At 38.0% G+C, this 23056-nt stretch overlaps 1 protein-coding gene across 1 annotated transcript in view; it reads right to left on the minus strand.

Annotated features, from left to right (window-relative positions):
- Nucleotides 1-19081, minus strand: part of SHQ1 (SHQ1, H/ACA ribonucleoprotein assembly factor) — a 43707-nt gene extending 24626 nt beyond the window's left edge. The window contains exons 1-10 of the mRNA XM_062008415.1: nucleotides 19058-19081; nucleotides 17587-17769; nucleotides 16978-17042; nucleotides 15952-16074; nucleotides 15169-15317; nucleotides 14713-14825; nucleotides 14023-14150; nucleotides 5670-5824; nucleotides 4159-4212; nucleotides 1549-1672 (exon numbers count right to left, since the gene is read on the minus strand). Of these exons, the coding sequence (XP_061864399.1) occupies nucleotides 1549-1672; nucleotides 4159-4212; nucleotides 5670-5824; nucleotides 14023-14150; nucleotides 14713-14825; nucleotides 15169-15317; nucleotides 15952-16074; nucleotides 16978-17042; nucleotides 17587-17729 (1054 nt within the window). The 5' untranslated portion in view covers nucleotides 17730-17769; nucleotides 19058-19081. The remainder of the gene's footprint in view (nucleotides 1-1548; nucleotides 1673-4158; nucleotides 4213-5669; nucleotides 5825-14022; nucleotides 14151-14712; nucleotides 14826-15168; nucleotides 15318-15951; nucleotides 16075-16977; nucleotides 17043-17586; nucleotides 17770-19057) is intronic.
- Between the last annotated feature and the right edge of the window lie 3975 nt (nucleotides 19082-23056).

Here is a 23056-nt window from a genome sequence, read left to right on the forward strand (position 1 = left end):
CACCAATACTTTTTGGCAGTAGCAGAGATTAATACTGCCATTTGTGGGTCATTTTGTTAATCTTGCAACTCACAAGCACTGAAAATAAACCACCAAAGGGCCGCTTCTCAGTGATCCTTCTGTCCAAAAATAGAATAATCTAACACTGAATGTCTTTTTTTAAATAGTAACTCAGAATAAACAGAAGTTAACAACCCAAGATATAAACATGGTTGTGTACAACCATAGGTTTGAAGATTTGTGCTGTCATATGAGAGTTTTCTGGGATAAACAGGGGATGAGGAAAAGTAAGTTGCTGCCAAAAGAATAATTTGCAGAAAAATATATAACAAGTACTAAAAGAACAATGAAAAATACAAGTTTTGATGTCAATACAAAAATCAGGATTTCTGTTCTTCCAAGACTATCCCTAGGCTTGCCACACTCTCATCTCAACCATTTTGCCTTAATCCTACAAAGAACCGAAACACTGAATATGAACCACAAAATCACTCCTTGCCCTCAAACGTGTGATTCTGTATGACAATGCTGAAGTGGGCGACACAACGGAACAGTTTAGGATTTTAGATGGCTGCATGTCAAATTCAGTTAATTTTGAAGAGGAAAAAAGAAAATAATTAATAGACTGTCTCAACTTGAAAAAAAACCCACTAAACAAAACAACAGAAGATCTAATTGCAAAAGAAATTGGCAAGGAGAGTAGAAATTCAACATTAGGGCAGGCTTCCTTTATGCCAAAATCCTAACACCACTGATGTGGGTTACATTAAAACAATAGCTCTTCCAAACAGTAAATCACGGAAGGAAGCTGCCCAGATTTGCAACTGCAAAACCATGATGAGCTTAACTTAATCCAACAGAGTAGTGAGAGCAATTGAAGATGATGATGCTTTAAAACCTTCCCTTAGATGGAGACAAATCATTCAAGTTATCAGAAAGCCTTTCAATGTTTCTTAACAGGGTTTCAGTCAGGTAATTAAAGAAAAACAGAAAACAACAGGACCAATGCTATACTTGTAACAGTAAGTGACAACTTTAGAATAGGGTCCAAAACAATTCTATTATCTAACCTACCATAACTACAGCTTCATTAACAAGCTCTTCTCCAACAGAAAAATCTCTTACCAGACAACTACAGTATAGAAAAAAATACTTCAAAGCCCTTTTCCCTAAAGCTTTACAAACCATGGTTGGACTACCCTGACTTAAAGATGCAAGATCTGATGAAAGATATGGCTCAGGATCAGATACAGGTGTCATTTCTTCTGTGTAGATTTTCTACTGTAATTCAGCTGTATTTACACCACAACTGCATGTATTATCCATTGTCTAATCAATTAGTTGTTTCAGAGGCTGTTTCTGGTAAGGGCACTAATTTTGTTCTGTCCCCAGCCCCATTTTCACAAAACTCAAGATGTCCAGAAATGTCAGTATCAGTGTATCAAGTTTGGGTGAAACTGGCCAAAGGATTCAAAAGCTATTAAAAAATCAAGAGAGACATAAAATGATGTGGCCATACAGGCATCACTTCCACTCCCTAAAACTTACCTAGCTGCAGTATCATGACTGTATCATTGAAGGCACGTGTCACTAATCCAAAGTGTCTGTACAAGGGATAGCATAGCACTCTTCTTCCAAAAGATACCAGGACATCATGAATGCTGGTGAAACTCTGTGTATGAGGGAAAAACCTGAATTAGTCTGTGTGGGTTTTGATACAAAGAATTATTTGTTTGTTTAGTTTCCTTTAAGGAAAAAAAGTCACAGTAGAATAAAAAATTTGACATTTTTATATATTATGCACCTAAAAATCTGTGTTTTAATAGATATGGAAATGGACATGTTAAATAGAAACAAGGCACTGCAGGTTTAGTTTGCATGACAGCATTACAGAAGTCCTATACATTTTAGTGATTGAGAATTTAAAAAGAATGTAGAGAACATCAGAATGAAACATCTAACTCAAGACTTTGCCATTCTTTAGATTAAAGCAATAAATTACATCTGTCCCACATTATTATGTATATTAAGGGGAAGCTATAAAAAGCCTTTTAAGAATAAAGAAAAATTAAAAGCACATGATATTAACAAAAGACGTGTATGTGTAAGATCTTTAAAAATGATACACAACTCTGCCTTTCATGAAAATTATAGATATTCAAGACAGGGGTGAATATATTGGCCCAAGGAAAGCAGTTTATTGTCCTCCTTCACGAGCAAGGAAAACCTCTAATTTACTCAGGACAGAGGCATTAATGACTTATTAAAGACTTGCTTAAGAGAATGATATCCTTTCCAGGTTTCACTCTTCAAGACAAAATATTCCATTTATGAATTGAAATAAAGATACCTATTTCATCTTGAGCTCTCCATTTATTAAAATGAATAAAAACACTTTGCTGACAGCCAGCACTGGTTTTGCCTTCCGCAACTACCTCAACCCATTTCTCATTTTAATGGATCACCTGTAAGCAGTTAAATCATTTATGTTTTGTTATTTAATATTTAGAGTCTAAGGTAGATGTGTAGATGTCACACACAGCCAAATGGCAGGCAGTTCAAACAAACCATAGCTGAGGCAATTTTGTTTACAGATTGATGCAAACACCCGCCTCTCCATGGTTTGTGTAACAGATATAGTTATTAACAGCTTGGTGCCCGGAGACTGAATTTTCTGGGTGTGAAATATACTGTTGGCACAGGCTGCGCCAAGAACTGCTATATTATACCATAAGCACATGCAGAAAACTCTTTCACTATGTTAGGATATGGATCTGAAATAAAAAGTAAGTTAAGGCAATCACTGCAGTTTAAGTGCACTCCTTTAACATTCAGTTGGAAACAAAACTACCAGATCTATTAAAACGGTTGTCATAGAAAGAGTTATTACTGAATCTACAATTCACTACTGCCAGAAACATTTGAGGGGCTGAACCCAAAATTTCCTGTCATTTCAGGAATGAGGATGGGGCAGTCTTTTCTAGCTTGCTGCCATCATAAGAAAGAATGGATTACAGGCCAGGTTAAGTCCCTTCCACTTCCAGCTCTTTAACAACTTCATTATGCAGGCCTGAGTGCTTTCAGGAAACAACAGTGCAAATAATAGAATTCAGTTTGTTTCCTCTAGTCCCTCTTGGTTTCAAGGGTTAAAAACAACTAAACAATATGGCAGTAACACTGAAAAGGGAATGGGTAAAAAGCAACACAGGCCCACTAACTCTGCAAAGAAACCTGAAACTACGGCATTCGGCGTGTGTCTGAAAGATCATCCTATCATTAAAGCCCTAATGAGACAACACTTCTACAACTACAGAACAGAGGTCTTTTTGCTACAAGAATATGGAATTCAGCCTCTCCATCATAGGTGAATATAACACCAGCACCTTTTTATTGAGTTCTAAGAGCTTTTCTGTAATTGGGTTTGCATTTCTTCTGGGCTTCCTGGTTTCTCTCTCTAATGTACATTGAAGCCACACAGCAGAATAGAGAAGCCAGAAACCACCTGATTTGCAGCCAAGAAAAAGCACAATCTAAAAGTGTAGAATGGTGAACTAAGAAGGCTGAAGAAAGGCTCAGCAGTCAAAAACCTCCAGAAGTGAACAATAAGCTGCTTTATTAAGGCTTGCCATCTTCAAGTGTTATTAAAGCATACATCTAGGGTAGTACTTAAGGGACACAAGAACACTAAGAAATGACATTCCCTTCTTTTTATGTCCTTTGTGTCCTTTCTATTTTAACATGCTTTTGCCAGTTAAATGGGAATATATCCACAATTTCTGATCAAGGAGCTAGAAGGCTATATTCTCTTGCCCTAAGCATGGAGTTGCACACATATACTGTGGATATATGTGAGGAATAACTACAGTTACTTCCTAAATGATGTTCAGGACTTGTGAGTCAAGCCCAGGAGCTAGGGATAGCATTATTTTTAGAGTGCCTACCCTTAGCTTTTCCAGAATGGGTCACAAGAAGGCCCAGCATCCAGACACAGACAAAAGGTTGTACTCTGGCATCTTCAGGCTGCTAGGTCACCATCAATGTCTTGTAACATTTATTAAAAATGAGGACATACACTTAATTCACCTTCACAAAAGCATCATATGATACCAAAACCAAACAATACAAACAACATAATGCAAAACTTAAGTTTTAACTTGCCTCCAGCCAGCACAAGGTTGCACTCAGTTTCCTGATGTTCCAAGGTGATTCAACCTGATTTTAAGAGAAGACCATAAAAGGAGTATTATTTAATTCACCACTCAAGACTGCTGGCAAACTATTTAAGATAACATTCTGGCAGCAATTTGAGAACCTTTGTGAACATGAAGCAGTAATTACATTATGTGCATTGAAATGGCCACAGGACAGCACTAAAAATTATATTGCAACGCAGATGTTATTTAACTGAATTGGTTTCCATATTGGGAATATCTATCCCATGCATAAAGCCTTTAAAATACAACAGCAATCACAGAACAATGGTATTTTAGTGGAATTCTGTCCTTTTTCACCAAGTAACAGAAATTGGAATCGACAAAGCTCAAGCTAAAAAGCCTTGTTTTGTGAAAACAGCTCAAGACTTTTGGCTTTCAGAGAAGCTCCTGAAGCCAGTAGTGTATGTAAAATATCATTATTCTTAAAATGTGACAGATTCATAGTATTTGTGTGGTAGTGTGGTCTAGTGGGATGACTAGAGCAAAAAGCCAGGAAGCCTTGATCTATAATCCTGGCACTAGTAAAGATTTGTGTGGCCTAAATGTCTTGGCTGTCCTGTAGAAAAGGAATAAAAATATAAAGGAAAAAACCCACAGTGTGTTTTCCACATATTCCATACAGCAATTGCAAAGCTTAACAAAGAATTGTACAATGGTGTTCCTTGCACATTTACAACATTGTGCAACACTAACATGCAACAACAACCCCAGAGTACTGTTGAATAAGCATGTCCTTAAAGTGAGGTATTGAAACATTTTTAAATTGCCACATTAAAAACATGAAATCCTACTGCAGTTTTCTTTTTCTAGCATTCAAACACTGGAGGGAAGTAGAAAAGCATGATCCCATATTCGGGATTCTGGTATTTGCCTCACTCTAGTTTCCAGAATGCCTCAGGAAGCACCTTCCACACTCAGTGCATAAGCTTTAAAAGAAAGAAACAAATAAAAAAAAAATCTAAAACCTCCCCAGTTTTGCTAAAGGCATATAATGGTAGCCCACACAAAACACTAACCAACTTTTTCCCATGCTTTTTCAGAATCTAAATAGTAGTGATGTTACAGACAAACATTGATTTCAAAACTGTCCATAAAACTGAATGAAGAACCATCAATAAAAAAGAACAATTACTTTGTGAAATCTGCATTGACATCAATCAAGACACATCACAACACAAAACAGAAAGAACACAGAACTGTTTGGAGCTTCCTGCAACACTGCTTCTCTCCCACAGCTAATATGCTGCTCCCAAAGAACACAAGTATTTAGAAATCACATTCATCCCTACCTGCATCCCAACAGCTCAATCTAGAGACACAAAGCCGTTCATTTTCACTTAATTATATATTTTTAATGCTTGGAATTAAGTTTACTTTAAAAGATAAGTTTTTAAAATGACAGTACAGTGTCCAGGACTAAGTTCCTAAAACATTCTGAACTGTTATTTAACTTACATTCTTGTCTCCTTCATTGACACAGATTTCATAGCAATACGCCAGCAGGATGTCGATTAAACCAAAATATACATGATGACGGCTTCTTTTATCCAGAAGATAAGATTTATTTGTGAACTTTCTCAGCTGCTCTCTCTCCTCGTCAGAGAAGACAACTATAAAAAGTAAAAGGATAGTTGATTATTAATTTAAAGCTGGCACATTCATTTTAGTAGGTGGTAATACTACTTCAACAGCCTCTTTATTAAGCAGCCTGTAATTTGTCACTCATTACTCAAGGAAAAGCCTGAATTATTCTTACTTTTAACTATTAAAACTCAGATTTATTCCTTTTAAAGTTAAGCTCCAGCCCTGCAGTGGCAGAACTGGCAGTTTTGAACTGTCAATTTAGAACTCCTCTCAAAGTACCAAGGGTTTCAGTGAATGCCGGGGTATCTCACACAGAGACAAACGCACAGTCAGGATCTGAGTAAAATCAAGTTTCCAACGCCACATTGTATGGGATAAAACGAAAAAAATAGGAAAATATTTTATTTGGTTACCTATTGTAGTAAAGGGTCAGATCTAAAGAAATCTGGAAGAAAAAATATGAAAAAGGTATAATTCTGTACTTCCAAGCCTCATCAATTTTGACTGATGACCTCGGCTTGGTTTTGGAGCTTCATTTATGCTGTTTGATAACATTTTGCTGTGATCTAGTAAAACGTGACAATTTATCAAGACTGTGGCAGTTCTAGCACTGGTTTTTTTTTTTTTGTTAATGTAGTGCAGTTCAGTATTATCCTTTAAATCACAAAAACAGACTATGTATCTATAGTCTTATCTGAAAATTTATAAGTTCTTAAATCGCATTGATTCTTCAGTGAGTCACCTCTGTCATTCTTATTAAATTATCTATAACATTGTATGTGCAATGTCACAGCACATTTGGAAAGAAATAATTTCTGAAAAACGTAACACAACCATTTTGTGAGTTGCTACAGTAGGGTGGGTTTAATGAGGTATCACTACAGGGTGTTTACAGATATAAGTCCAATTGAAAGGAAAGAAAGGCATTTCCAATTTCAGTTAGTTTGAAAAACCTCTAGAAAACCACTAGAAAACCCTCTCCTGGAGTACAATACAATTTATTATAAAAATCATATGCAAGCAGCACCTTCACCTTCGAGAGAAGCACAAAAGGAGAGGTGAAAGTGAAGCAAAAGATAGAAATGAAGTTGTGAAAAGGAAACAGCTAAAACTACGAGAGAGAAGATCAGATTCATAAAGCTTAAATCACTTCTACAGCAATAAATAGTTTGTAACAAAGAAACAAAATAATTCTTTCAAAGCACAGGAGACTGAACACCTGTTAAACAGTTACATCAGTACTCTCATATTTCAAGGCCTGGCTCAATGTGTGTGCTACAGACTGCAGTCAAGATGTACACATACCAGGAATCCCTCAGAAACCTGTTATGTTCAGCACTGGAGTTATCTACTCTTCCCAATCAATTACTAAAACCTGACATTTTTGTTTCATATCTGAACAAAATAACCTCTCTTATCAGAGATAAGTAACAGTCCAAAACCAAGAGAAAAAACCCAACTTTTTAGTTTTGCTAACAAGTATTTGTTAAGACTCCCTAAGATCACACTCTAGAGGAACATACAAATAAGAACTATACTTCCCTTCTAAGTAGAAAGCAAAGAAACTCCCGCTGAAGTATGAAACACAGGAGACAAAAGTTTTCATCCTCCAAGATACAAACCCTCTGAAGCATCCTAACATATACAACTGTACCACAAACACAGAAATGGCAAGTCTACTAGATGACAACAAAAAAAGATGTAGACCAGATAATTCCCAAAGGAATTGTTACAAGACCTTCATTAACACACTGCAAAGTGCCAGGTATTCTAAAGAAAATTTCTGTGGAGAAAACAATAAATATCTATCCATTCCTTAAAGTTTTGGAATAATAAATTATGGAGGCCTGGAACTCATCACTAACACACCAAAACCACCACTTACTTCGTTTTCACAACTCAAAAATACAAGTACACCTGTGTTACCAATGTTTTCTCTAACCATATCTATACAATTATTATGAATGTAATGCAAAGTAGCATGTGTTGCTAGTTACCAAGTACTACAGTTGCAAGTTTTCCTTAAGTTTGATTTTAAAATATTTGTACATTTGTCTGTGCCAAAATCATGCTGCTCCTAGCCAGGAGCTCCTAAAGGAATCACACAAATTAATCTCGACATACAAAGCTACTGTTGTATGATGCTACACAGATTATCCTTACTTTTTCATCATGTCTTTTACTTAAACTAGCTATTCCTCAGGTTAAAATAAACATATTTCAAGTTGCCCTTCAGTACCTGACTGGCAATGAAGTAGTTTAATATCTAAAGGGGAGGATGAGGTCTGACAGATTGGGGCTGTTTTATTACGGTCTTACTGAAATTTTACGCTGCTGATCACACCACTCAAGCCTGTGTAAGATCTATATCTCAAGACTACTATGACACAGTTCTAAATGTCTTAAGGGTACTAAGATAAAATGTGCTATCTAGACAGATAGTCGACTCAGTGGTCAGAAAAAAAATCACACCAAGTACAGGTCAGGAAGCACCTCTGATAAGCAGCTGGCTGAGCCTTCTGGTGAAAGCAGAGCCTTGGCTTATAGCCTGGTCAAGCCAGGTCTTTAATTCCACAGCTATCTAAAGAAAAACAAATGGGCAGAACTGATATCTCTCCCTGATGCTTTTTTTTTTTTAATGTTCACGTTAACTAAAATATTTTACTACAACATTAAGGTTTTGAAATGTGTACTTCTCTTCCTGTAAGTTAAGAAATAAGCAACCTCCAATAAAGAAGGAGGTCAGTCAGCAAGGAGCAGCTTAGTCAGGAATAAAGTTAGCCAAACAAGTCTCTCTTTCTTTTCAAGCTCTTCTGCGACCCTAAAGAGAGAAAAGGAACCCAAAGGCTTTGCTCAGGATGAGCATTTCCCCCAGTGCTGGACGCTGCCTTAAAAATACTTGATATTAATATTATAAACTTAAACAAATAATTGAACTAACGAAGCTGATTTTCTGTTGAGCTGTCTCATGTGCCTGACTTTGTTCCTAACTGGTAAGGTATGAAAGGTTACTGAAGCTTTCCGCAACGCTGACACTCTGACAACATCTCTTTCTTGTAAGGAAACATCTAAAAAGATGGTATTGAAGATTCAATCAAAACACTCTCTGTTGTACACGGGGCCATTTTTGCAGAACTTGCAGTCAGCGGCCTTCTCTGAGACCACCAAAAACACTTGTAGAGCAGACTGTGATCAGATGAGCCTCAGCTTCTCAAGAAGTGAACTGCAAGTCCTGAAAACAGAAAGCTGTCTTCCTCTGTGCACCTTTATTCACTCTAAACCATGATCAGTCAAGTCTGAGTTGTCCATCCCTCCCCTTGTTTCACAATTCTTCCATTCAAATTTATCACACCTTCACAAATATCTTTTCTCCCATGTCAAGCTTCCACCCTTCTCTAATGCTCAAATAACTTTTACAGCACATTTCTTCCATACCACTTCTGAACTAGTTCCTTCAGGCATTCTCCATCATAAAGTTACTGGGCTTGGACAGTTTTTTCTGGACCTCAGAACTTCCTTCATACTAATTTTTGTCATTATTCTTCCAGAAATCTGCAGTTCCTATAAACCATATTAAAACCATACATCATCCTTTCTTACTATCATTTCTTACCATTCTTGCCTTTTAAAATCTGAGATACTTTACAGTAGAGACCTATTGCTTGTATTAAGAATTTTGCATGAATAAACAGCAATCCCTCCTCAACGTGAAAAAATACTTGCTCTGCAGCAGAACCATGCCAGGAAGGTTCATGTGCTGGCAAAGGTCTGGAAGACTGAGTTAAACAAGTAGACAAACAGCTGCAGAAATCTGATAAAGAAGAAAAGTGATTGATCTTAAACTTATGAATCTACCAGTAACACAATATATTTGAGCAGAGCCCTAGTGAAAGGTGGATCTTTAAAAAGAAATTGCTTCTTGTTGTATAAAGAGATCAGAAAGAGAGGATGGTGACTGGTAAGCATGGTGGGTTACCATAAACAAAATAAATTATCCCTGGAGCATATAAATGTTGTATTAAATACATATGTCAGCCTGAGCCTTTGAAGATTATTATGTTGTCTGAAAAGGAGTTTTTACAGTTGTGCAATTTGAAGTAGAATAAAAATGAACTTGTAACTAACTTGAATGTGACTTAGAAAATACAAAACCTTTCATCTGGAATCTGTAGATGCAAGACTAACAAACTTCAGCAGCAGCAGCAAGTAAGTTTTCCCTGTTTTATTCCCCCATGGGAAAGGCCATGTAATTAGTTAGGCTTTATGGAGTATTACTTGGCTTGCACAAGACACTGGACTGAGCCTTTCAGCTTTAGAAAATGTCCACTTCAAAACCAGTATTTCACTACAAATGGAAGGGTAAAACCTGTTCTCAAGTATTTCTTCTGGTTCCTCAGCCATACTGCAAAGGCAATACCTCACTTGCCCGGTGGCTGACAAATCCAGAGGGAAAATCAACACACAAAACACACAAAGTTCAAGAAGAGACATTGCAGAGAAAAATGTAAAAGGAACAAAAGAAAGAAGAGATACTTCAGACAATAAGTTTCCAAAAAACAAACACACAAGCTGGAGAACACCAAAAAGGTTAAATCAAAATAGATTCAAGGTAAGGACAGAAGAGAGCTAAAGACTTTTAAATGCTAATGAGAAGTGCTGATCCACAAAGAATAATCTGGTAATGAGACACTAAAAAAGCCTGATGATGAAAAAACAAGAGAGTAACCAAGGAGGAAAGAATGAGCAGCAATCTACCAAACAAAACCTTCAGCTAATTGTAATGCCATGAAAAAAAGAGAAATTACCTGTATTTCTAATTACTCCCTGTAGATAAAGACATTATAAAGACAAAAGTAATCAAGTTCTTGGTTCCAAGAAACCAATGAAAAAGGGCAGCTATAAAAATCATCAAAAGGAGGAAATTAAAAACATAATCATCTCAGTTCAGTGTTGCTGAATAAGAAAAGACATTTCTAAAGAATCTGGTAATTTTTATGTCTCTTCCCACACTAAATCCACTTTCCATGTAGTATCCGGAGGAGTCTGTTCCAAGAGACATTCCTGATTCTACAGACTCTGTGTAGAGGGGAATTGTCCCAATGACAGCAGTAACAGAGCACAAAATACAGAGACTCTAAAGGTACCAGGTGTCAAATTCTAGTGCCAATAACCTGATATTGTGGTAGCTTGTACTATAATCTACCCCCAGTTTTAACATCACCATTCATACCTTCCTATCTTACCAGTTATATACCTTCAATAAACAAGATAGAGACACACCATGTCATGTTTAGGGTAGTGGACTTCCCCAGTACAAGATGCTGCACATCTGACAGCATGCCCTTTCCATCACATCTTGTTTCCACATTCTTGTATAATGGCTTTGGACAGCACATGCAATCAAGAACATAACTTTCCTTCATACAGGACAGCCAAATGTTTCTGCAAGCTGGCCATGGCAGTACACTTACCAGGAGTTGTACACAGGGTAACACCCCAATATTTGAAGTCTCTTTACAAGCTGTATGCTTGGAAGCTGATGGAAATTACCTTATTTTAGATGCTTTTTGTAATGCAAAATATGAATTTGGAACTCAGGAAGGCTAAAACAAAAATCTCGGTACTTTTTATTTTATGCCTCTTTTCCACAAGGAATAAAATGCATGATGGCTTTAATTCCCCCTCCTTTACTTTTGAATCTGTTTAAGGGCATAAACAGAGTACACTTGAATCTGATTTTTATTGTAACAAGGTTCGACATCACGCCTACATGCAGAGGCAACACATGCATATGCAGGCTCAAAGACTCATCACACATCACTTCACAAAACACCTTGAAACACACTGCAATACATACAACATTCATGCCCCCAGAGCTTCTGTGCTCAAGAACCCTCTGGCTTTTTACAGCTAAGCATTAGTGTTCAAAGACTTCTTTCTACAAGCACAGCCTCCTCATACTTCCAGCTGTACAGTACACCTTGACTTGCTGCAGTCAGACTTCTCCTCAGTTCTAGCAGAAAGAACATAAATTTCTCAAGTGGTAAAGGTCTTTCACTTAGCACAGTGCTTGGTTCTTTTATGTGCCCCTTTATGTCACTTCCACTGACTAAGCATAATACTGGTATGTATACATATTAATGCAGGTATGCAGTTAAATTGCAGTCAGCTTATAGGAACTCCTGAATCTCCAGCTTGGATTAGTTGTATCATTCCTTTGACTGGATACAGTACAAAAGCAATATAAAACCAAAGGGAGGGAACTCACCTTATTCGTGCTCAGACTTCAGTCTGTTGGACCCACCTCCTGCCCTTTTGTACTTCCATTGATAAGAGAACCTTCAAGTGGAACCTGTACTCCCTCTCATGGCGGTTTCTTTCACCACAGCTGACTAGGGTTTAGGCAACAGTTTCAGATTCTCACACAGCCCCTTTTCCATCCCCAGACACTGTTGGCACTCAAACAACAGTACTAACATTATACAAATTGAGGTCTTTCTAAGGCAAAGGATGGGTTGCTGTCATTAATGTAGCCCAAGCACCAGATGGCCTCTTACATGACTTAAGTTTCCTCAAGATCCACAAAATTTCTGTTTTGCAGTGAGCTTCTTCACTCAGACACAGGAAGGTCAGACTAATTTTTTTAATTATCCTTATTAAATATCTATTATAAAAAATGGGTTAAAGAAAAAGCAATCCCTGTAGCCCCATTTTCTGTGGAACTTTCATTAGTAGGCCTGCTGGGCTTTCACATACATTATCTATTTTTGTTGCCCCTAAAACTCAGCAACATACATATGTATTTTTTCTTCACAATCTCAATTTTGAGTAAAAAAACATTTTTTATCTATAATATAGTCCAGCAGCTCTTCATTTCATTATATTCCTTAACACAGGCAAACATTAGCAGTGTTTCATTTACTAAGGAGTGAATGGATAAAAACAAACAAAAGAACCCTTCATTATTCTATTTTCAAGCCTCTTGTACCTTTGTCCAATGCTTTTTAAATCAAAGGCTTATGATGGATATAATTAACAATTTCTGGCTGCAGAGGTTGCAAAGAGATGAGTAATGAAGATCAGATTACATTCACAGTAAAACACACCACATTTACCCAAATGCCATTGTTCTCGTCCCAGAGAAAATGCGAAAGTGCCGGTATTATTAGTGCACTAATATTTGTTAAGAACCTCTGGTGAAGGGATTATCTTTATCTACATTAATAATACAGGATTTTCATACTACATAGGAAATGAACAAAGGACAATAGAAGAATATACATTACAGTAACTTGTAACACGCTCTACGGTCACTGAGTACAGACAGCTCATCTCAGTTATCAGTCAACAGTACTGTTACAAGGTCATCCACTAAACCCGAAACCATTCCTTTTCGTTTCTAAGAGGACACTAATGTATTCCTTTGAAAAAAAGTCTCTGAGATACGTAAAGACAGCAGTGGAGTAATAAGTGCCATGAACTTATATCATACTGTGTAAATACAATAAAATATCCTACAGAAGATGTGTTGATCAGAGAAAAAGGCTGGTATTAGCACAAACGTCCACAGTTGATTCTTCAAAAACTTGCTGTGAAGTGTCTGCACTATATTTGGAAGTGGGCACAAACCCCAGGCTTCACTGTTTTTTTCTATTCAAAATATCAATAGGAAAGGGAGAGAAATCACTTAAAAAAGTTTAACAAAAGTACCAGCCACAAAGGACTCGTTTTCTAGCTATTAGAATCACCAAAGATAGGTTTGATTTGATATCACATGCCATAACTTACTGACACTGGCAACTCCTTTGAAATCTTAGATTACAGCATAACCTTGAAAGGGAACATTTTCTTCATAAATACACGACATTTTAGAGCAGCCTTTACAAACAGTCAACTCCAAAATCTGTTATACATAGGAAAACAGAGATCACCCACTATACTACATAACTAACATACTAACTAAACGCTTACAATGAAATGCTTGCTATATAATAAACTGTCAACTGCTCCACATAAACATTTCAGTGTATAACCATTTGTCAAAGAAAAAGATTCTTTGAGGACAGACAGGAGAGGTAACAGAATACTCCTTATGAACAGTTAAGACTGAAAATTGTAAAGTAAAACGATACTTTTTCCTTTAAGAACGATAATCTAGAACATAACATAGTGTAACAGTGTTCAGGCAACAGATGTGAGTGTATATATGCAAGTACATTCTTACCTAATGTATGAGTGTCCTGTTCCCAATGACTTTCTCCCTGCAAGGCTATCATTTTTTTATGAGCGTCAACCCACCATGGTTTGTACTTTAAGACATGCTGAATAGCTTCATCTTCAAAAAAATCAGCTCTAGAAAAAGAAAAGGCATATGTGATTCATTTCAGTTTATAGTGTCAGTGTATTTTGATGCATACAGAGAATACTCATCTCTTTGTTCCAGACTATTTTGCATACATACTAAATACAACAAACCTGACCCGTATCTGTTCTTTGATTTAAAACCAGAAATCAATAATTACTGAAATAATAAACTATGTTCTTTTATTGTACAGTATACCTTCATTACTTCCTCCACCTTTGCTGAGCCACTCAACAGTCTAGGAGACAGGTGAACTATGAAACAATGTTCTGCAACACTTCACAGGAGTCCCTGCTTGAATATAGACTTAAGCAGTAAACAGACAGTAGAGTAACCCCAAAACAGATAAGCAACATCTTACATCAGCATCATACTTCAGAATACCCTGTAAGGCCTGTTGTGATGAGAGAAAGAAACAGACAAAGTAAAACTATTATTTCCAAAAGCAATTTCAAAACCAATCATTCGTGAAAAAGCCACTGAATATATTTCAACTGATAATTGTAATATTTCGGTATTACTTTTACTAGACCAAAGTAAGTCAACACTTACAGGTAATGATCAGGCTCAAACTTGGCATCTTCAGCTGCCAGGCGTTTCCTCCTACGTTCATCCGCAGGAGTTTGGTCTGGATCCTTAATGTCAATAACATCACCGAGTTCATGCTGCAAATAGGACAAAAGTTAAATGACCAAGTAACAGATATGATACGCAAGATGCCTTTAGGAAGGATGTTGCTTATCAGCACTACACTGAAACCCCTAGTTGCTCATCAACCTCCCTTTCACAACTTCCAAAATCAAGCTGCATTTCGCAAATAAACATGAAAATTCCAAGGAAATTCAATTATTTGAAGCTCCTTAGAATTCATGATACAATGAAGTCTGCTCAGGCTATTTTCATCACAAGGCAGCAGGTTATTTTGCATGATAATAAAAGCCAGGAAGCTTACTCAACAAGAAAGTTAGCCAGAACTTTTGTGATAGGAAGAGACACAAATGCATCTACCTGCAGCCGCTGGAATACCCCTGAGCGCAAATTCCCAAATCCATAATGGCACTGCAGTGCCAGAGTGCCTTCTAAACTTTCTTTGTAAGGTGTCTGCTCTATTTCCCAGTCAAATTCTTCTTCCTCCTCAGACAACTCAGCAGAAGCACCTGTATATATTGCATGGTCAGAGAAAGAAAATTACTACATAGAAAATATGTGTTATTTAAATGAAAGGTAAGCACAACAACACAACTTCCTCATTTTACTACACCTTTGAAGAAATCTTGTGCAACACTGGGTCATACAGACTGGGTCATACATCAGGAGCCTACAGGTGCTGCTCCAAATTCTCCAGCTTTCAGAAATGAAAGTCAGGAATTACAGCTTTTAAGTATAGTCCCTCAAAGACTGAAATAATTGTTTCACTGATTTCAACAAGATCAGGATTTGATGCTAGGAACCTTGAGAGGAACAAAGTGATGTTATGTACAGCTACAAGTCCAGTTGTGCCAGCATGTAGAAAGCAGACTTGAACGTGTGTGTATTGTACAGCCACTAGAGGGGTACAAAGACCTACAGAGGCTTAGCACACATATAGCACATTTGGGAAACACATTAACATAACTAGGCCTTTAAAGATGATATTTATTTCTGTACTTATCCATACTTTCAGATTAATTCACACCCTTTTTGTACCTTGGACTAAACAGTAGAAATATTGTCTAGATCTACATAGTGATATAGGTAGAAAAGTAACTATTTCATTACATACATGTATAAACAGTGGGTTTTTGGTCATACCTATCTCTTCTACTAAAGGTTTTGCAGATCTTGATTTCTTTGGTGCTAAAAGAGATGTCAGCATGTCCAGTCCCTCAAAATATTGGCCAGGGATCTCCTTAGGTAACTGAATTGTAAAAGTTCCTTAAAGGAAAGTCAGAATATAGTTATTGCATTAAAACAGCCAAGACAAACAAAAATACACATATTTCCTCTAACAATGAAGGCTCACAGAAACTGGGACACATGCAGATACCATTTTATTATGCATCAATGCTTGTTTTCAACTTCACAAGTTTCACCAAAATCAAAGATTCTAATGACAAAGGATGAAAGAGAATATTAAATCAGTTATAGTCTCTGGACTCATGTAAACAAAAGCCAACTGAATACAAGCTTTATCTTCTTTTTAATACTTCCATCAAACAAGCAGGTGATAGAAGACCATAGGAAACTACATTCAGCAATGTGATTATTGTCTTAACTCAGGCACATAATAAAGGCTTTGCAGGCAGTAACTCACAGGTTTTATTACCTGTTTTTTTAATGAACATGTTCATTCCAGAAGGCCACATTTCATTCCAGAAATACCTTTCACCTAAAGGTGTGGAGAAAAACCATCTTCTCTCTTAAAAGGTAGCCAAGACAATCCCTCAGGATCATCTCACTTCTGCTCAGCACTACCTGACTTCTTTGAAGATTTACCACACTAATGATCTTGGTACAGTAACATATCTAGCCCCCACAGGGCTCGAAGAGAAATTAAATGTATTTTTTCATTATTAGGACAGTTTTGAACAGATTCTTTGTGTTTAAGGATGGTCTAAGTACATACAATAAATTCTAAGTAAGATTTTTTGTATTACACATTAGAAGTTGTGATAAAAAAGTTTTAAAAGGATAAAAAGCACAGGAGAAACTTTACATTTATTTCTAGTATTGTATACTTCATTGAAATTTTACACAGTTCCAGCACAACAGAGTATAAATTATTGAAGACTTAGTAGAACTTTTAGTGACACATATATTAATAAAATGAACTAATACCTTTGTCTGTATTATAAGATGCTTTTTCTCTGCCATCTTCTACAATTCTCCCAGGAAGTGTCAATCTGTGGGCAAAAAATTAGATGCCTCATTGAATGCCTGACTGATTCTGCAACTTAACATCTCAGCCTGTAAAAATGCAAGGCACATTCCAAAAGCAGCACAAAGGATTTAACTCCAAGACTCCTTTTGATAGTAATGGAAGTCATGCAGTTAAATCCCCACATTCTTGAAATCCCTAACTACTGCCACAAGAGATCAGCATCTGAGATAGTGAAAAATAGTGACTCCTGGTTTCCCAGCTTTGACAAGGTCATAACCACCACAGAGATGATGCTCTTGGCACTATGTGGAACACTTGGAAGATTCTGCAATTTAAAAATCTATCGTAAATTTAGAAAAGTGTTTATTTCAGCTCCCTTTAATGTGATTTAATGCCAGAAACAAAACTCCATAAACACAATTCTTTGCACTAAATGAGTTGTGTGCAGTCAATAGTATAAAAACCGCAAATGAGGAATGTTCTGAGGGGATCAAAGTGAAGTTCATTCTCTACTGACTTTTCTGTGTTTTGTGAAGTTCTTTATTTAAAAAAATCCCTCCACTTACCTGAGAAAATATGGCTTAGCATAAAACTTAAAATCTTCCCCTTCAAAGTATACGTCAAACTCTGAAGCTCTGGCATATGGTACTTTGATTATTATTGTAAGAAAATCTGGATCCTGAGTCAGTTCAAAAGCTGGAGTTATCATGATGAATCCAGCAGGAAAAGCAACCACTGGCTGTGTGGCCCTATCAAAAGAGGAAAACAAGAAAATATTACTGTAGTTTCCAACTTATGAGAGAAAACAGTATCTCTTCAAAATTCGTTAAGAAGATCATGTCAGATTTTCTCAAAATTATCTTCCACATGCTCAAGAAATAAAAACAACAACAGCAACAAAACCCAACATGTTATCAGGCATTTGCACCTTAAATGAAACAATTAAATGTAAATGAACACAAACATTTGAAGTACAGGAAGGCATCCATTATATTACATACACACAAAAAAACCCCACATTAAATTCAGTCCTAGAACTTGTGAACATGGTGAAATAGTCCTTCCTTATGTTTAAATGGAACTTTTTGTGTTCCAGCTACATCCCATTACCCCCTGTCCTGTCACAGCAGAAAAGAGGGATGCCCCAACCTCCTGACATCCACCATTTAGATATTTGTAACTATTAATGAGATCCTTCCACAGTCTCCTCCAGACTAACCAGCCCCAGGTCCCACAGCCCTTCCTCATAAGGAAGATGCTCCAGTCTCCTGATCATCTTGGTGGCCCTGTGCTGGACTGTCTCCAGAAGTTCCCTGTCCCTCTTGAGCTGGGGAGCCCAAAACTGGATGTTCAATGTGAACATGCTTATTATTCTGATTAGTTTGCAGGGTTTTCACAAATCTTGAAGAAATGTCCTAAAAATTTCACATTCCTTCTGAAGGGTCAAAGAAAACGTTTAACACAGTAGTTGTAGCTTAATTAAATTACCTAGAAGATACCTGGTATCTCCTTAACCAGGTGTTTTTAAGGAAAGTTTTGATGAACATCCATCACAACGATATGTGCACACACATGTGTATTTATTTAGCATGAGAGAAGACACTTATAAAGTACTATTCAATTGATATACAACTTGATATGCCCTTCAGTATCTTCTAAATCTAAGATAATTGCTCAGGTTTAACTAAGAAGCCAGTTCTGGGGGATGGGGGTGGCATGTACAAAGGATCATATGCTTTTGAAAACTAACTTTTTAAGACAAAAATTCTTTTTTTTAGAAAATACAAACCAGAATTAGTATCTGGGAAAGAGTCACTTTTCATTGACTTTCATAGTTACCTTTGTTAAACATCTTACAACTTATCATGAAACTTCACAAGTAAACATGGATCATTAGTCATTAATAGGACTAAATTAACAGGTGAGCCATTTTTTCATGTATGTAATTCATAGGGGTAATCTACTACCATTGACAGGTATGAAAGACTTTAAACTCCTCCTTTCACTTCATCACTGATGCCAGGGCAACATTCTCACCTTTTCCAGGCTGAGGTGCTGCCAGGTGCTTATGGAGTTGTAACTAAACAACTGCGAACCGATGCATGTTTCAGTGGACTTTCTTATGTAAGTTAAACATGTCATGCTGCATAACATGGGAAAAAGAGGTAACAAAATCCCAGTACCTCCAGTTTGAAGGTCAAAACCAGTTTAGACCCCTTGGGGGACGGTCTGCCAGCCTGCATTTTTAACTTCCCAAATCAGATGTTCGTAACACTTAGCAGCAGCCCCAAGGCCAGGCCCAGCTGCTCCCACTCTGGGAAGCTGCTGCACTTCTGGCATCCCTGGCACAACCTCACACTAACCTGGAGCTTCCCACACAAATCCCAGGTATTTCAAACCACAGCCTAGGGATGGTTGATACCTATCCCACAACACCACAACATTAATTCCCCAGGAGCACTTGCTACAATCTGAAGTAGCACGAAATAATGACACTCCTCAGCTGCTTCTGTAAAAAGGCCGCTATGCATTAAAGAGAAAAAAACCCACCCCCCCCAAATAACTAGCAGAACTAAACCATTTCTATTGCAGCAAGAGGCCGGCGGGAAGAGGGATAAACGTTCTGCTCTGCTTTCCCTGAAAGGTACTACAGTGAGATAGTTCCCCACACTGCTTGTTAAACTGGTCAAAAACCGACTTCCACGCCGTGCTGCGGGGCACACGAGAAACAGCCCGTCCGGCCGAACCCGCCACGACCGCGGCACAAGTGGAGAAGCCGCTAAGACCGCGGGGACGCCAATGAGGGGAGAAGGGACGAGCCGGTCTCCCAGCCAGCAGACCCGCACCACGGCCGAAGGCAGCGAACCGCCGCTACCCCACCGAGGCCTCTGAGGGGATGGAGCTGCCGGAGGAGGCGACTGTCAGCAGGGGACCGCTGCTCTCCTCAGGCCGCGCCGCCACTCACCGCGCCCGCGCCGCCGTCCCGCGCCACGCCGCCGCCCGCCCTCACCGCGCGCGCGCGTGCCGCTGAGGCGGGGACGCGCATGCGCGCGCAGCGCCGGCTGGGCGGGAACCAACTCCGCCCTCAGGGGCCGAGGCGCGGCCGGGCTCTACTCGGCTCGGCGCGGCGCGGCGCGGTGCGGTTCGGTTCGGCGGGGCCAGGCTGCCTCCCTCACCGACCGCTTTCCTCCTAAGGAAGAGAACCGAAACACAGCAGCGACAAATCAGCGGTGTCTGGGACGGGGAGCGGCAGAGGAAGCCTCCGCCACCGCTCCGGCCTGGCCTTCCCTCCCGCTCCCTCAGGGTTCGGGTCGCCCCGATCCCCGCCAGTGAGAGGGAATCTTCCCTCAGGTTCGCGCCACTGGCCTTGTGGTGATAAGGTGGGCCAAAAGTGATGATATGGTGGGCCAGAAATTAAAGGTAAATCTAACGACCTCAAGAGACGAAAGCAGTATTAAGATACGATGCTAAGCCTTGACTACTGTCATCGTGATTGAAATTCAAGAATGCGGTGCTGCAGTGTGAAGTTTACCTACATAAGCTCAGCTCCTTTCCTTTCCTCTGTTACCTTTCCTCTGTGGTAACTGCAGACGTACCTAAAACTATAGGCATGGTCACATACTGCTCCTTAAACATGACAGGATACCAAAAATAAATGGTGTGGCTCAGCTCGGAACAGAATAAATGCTTGTATGTCTTAATGCATGCAGTGAGAACAAGGACTTGTGGAGAGGATGAGATGAAGAACTGAGTAAATAAGAATAGAAAGTTTTGATCAGATAATTTAAATGGAGGTGGTAAGGATAAAATGATTTCAAGAACCAACAAAGTGGAGGGCTGCAGATACAAAGTAAACAATGACCCCGTGGACCGTTGGAATTCCTAATGACATAAGTCTCTTCTAAGACAACAGATAAATGCAAACAGGACTGACAAAGTGAATAGATGCACATCCTGCTGAATCAGAAGAAATACCGCATTAAGGAGAAAATGGTACAAGACAGCGAAAGAAATGCTAAAAGCAGAAAAGTTTGGTTTAATATTAATTTACTTCAAATACAGCACCTAATGTAGAATTGATGTTATTTTTCTGTCATTAGACTGTGAAAGGTACTCTGTTTCCAGATAATTCTCTACATTTTTAAATGCTACTGATTCTCTTCCTCTCCCTGCTTCCTATGAAATGCATTCAAATATTTGTCCTGGAGGGAAAAACCCCATAATTAGGTAATTAATGATAATGAAGGGGTTTTAAAAAAAACAATAGACAAGCAATCTTCTAGGCTGATAAAGATTGATTTTTCTTTCTGGAAGTCCACTGAATATGACATTCCTTAATGAGAAACCATCTTCACTCTTGCACAGCACTGCACTGGCAGTTTAAATACTGCACAAAAAAGAAATATTTGCTTCAAAACAGAGTAGTCGTCCCAATTCAATAAAATTGATGGATAGTTTTAATACTTGACCTAAACTTTCTTGTGTCCTACTTTTGTACATGCAGAAATTGAAGATACGTGGCATGTAAAATGCACTTTGTATATTAAGAAATTAATGACATTTAATGTCAGATACTCATTTGACTTATACCAAGGCTTTGGCCAAGCCTTTAGAAATTTGTAATGCATTTCTAGAGAACTTCAGCCTCAATTAACTTTTGGACCTTACCAATGTAATCTATAGTCAGAATGTTGGACAGGAAACTGAATTTTGAACCAGTAGGCACCATCTTCTCTGGGTGAGCTCAAATTTGCGTAAGACAAGTCTATGAAAGATAAGAAGTTCATCAGAGAATTTATTATTGTCTAACTGACACTTTCCAAGACTGCCTCAGAATTAGTTTTTTTAGAGGCTAAGAACTCAGCCTTTTTTGTCTGGTAATACTTTCTTTGTAAAAGAAATGTCAGTATGCTGATTTTAGTGAAGAAACTGGTGCATTAGCCATTCTGCTTTTCCATCCAAGTATGAAGGAGCTTCTCTAAGAAATATGTATTGCTTTCTTCTGTAAAAAGTATAGTGAGTTTTTTAGAACTGTAATGAAAAGATTTTATTTAGAACTGTAGGAATAGACTACTTGGTGCATCTTTCTGATGAAGAGATGAATTTGTCTGCTAGATGTTTAACAGAGCACTGAAGAATGAAAATGCATTATCTTGTTTTGAGCAAGTAATTGGTAAAACCCGCTGGCCCTTTGAAAAATAGAAACATGAACCTTTACAATTTACCAACACAATTGACTCTACGTGGTTAATAACAAGAAAATCTGACATAATCCCATGGATACAGTACATACTACATTCCAGAAATATTATTGGCATGTACATAAAAATGGTAATCAGATACAAAATGCACATTTAGTTTAACAAGTAAAAAGAGGAATTAAACTGTTCCTCAACCCAGGAAATGAAGTAGGAGGATTTCAATCAGAAACATACATCCCTGTGAAATACATTATGGAATACAGTGTGATACATAACTTTTCATTATCAGAATGATTAGTGCTATCATTTTTATAAACAACTGGAAATAATTCTGTAATTGTCAAGAGTCAAGCTTTGCAAAAATTCCTGGTAAATGAGCAATGTCAATGATAATTGAGAGCTTTTCCTGAGATGTCATTGCACATGTGAATAAAATTCATGGCATTCTTCCCTTGAACTCTGAAAACAAGTGAAAAACAAATATTTCAGCTCCTTTTGTCTAAGTGGCCTGAAGCATTCCTCCCAACCTAGTGCATTTTCATCTGAGTTTCCTTTCCGTATAGATTTGATTTTCCAGGAGTTTATAATTCCTAGCAGTTTGACTTCCAGAACCACTGTGTTCATCATACCATATCTTCACAGCTCTATTTTTGCTCTTCCCTCTTGCAGATTGCCTTATCCAAAGATAGTGGAGCTTCTCATTTTGTTTCTCCAGGGGAGGGGAGGTTCCTGGATCACAAAGACCTTCTGTACTGTTTCAGATAAGAGCAACAACATGAGGCTCTAGAGGCAGGACGGTAGTCTTGGTAAGTTTGGGATCAAACTTGCAATAGTC

Source organism: Colius striatus, chromosome 15, assembly GCF_028858725.1.
Source record: "Colius striatus isolate bColStr4 chromosome 15, bColStr4.1.hap1, whole genome shotgun sequence".
In the NCBI taxonomy this organism is placed as follows: domain Eukaryota; kingdom Metazoa; phylum Chordata; class Aves; order Coliiformes; family Coliidae; genus Colius; species Colius striatus.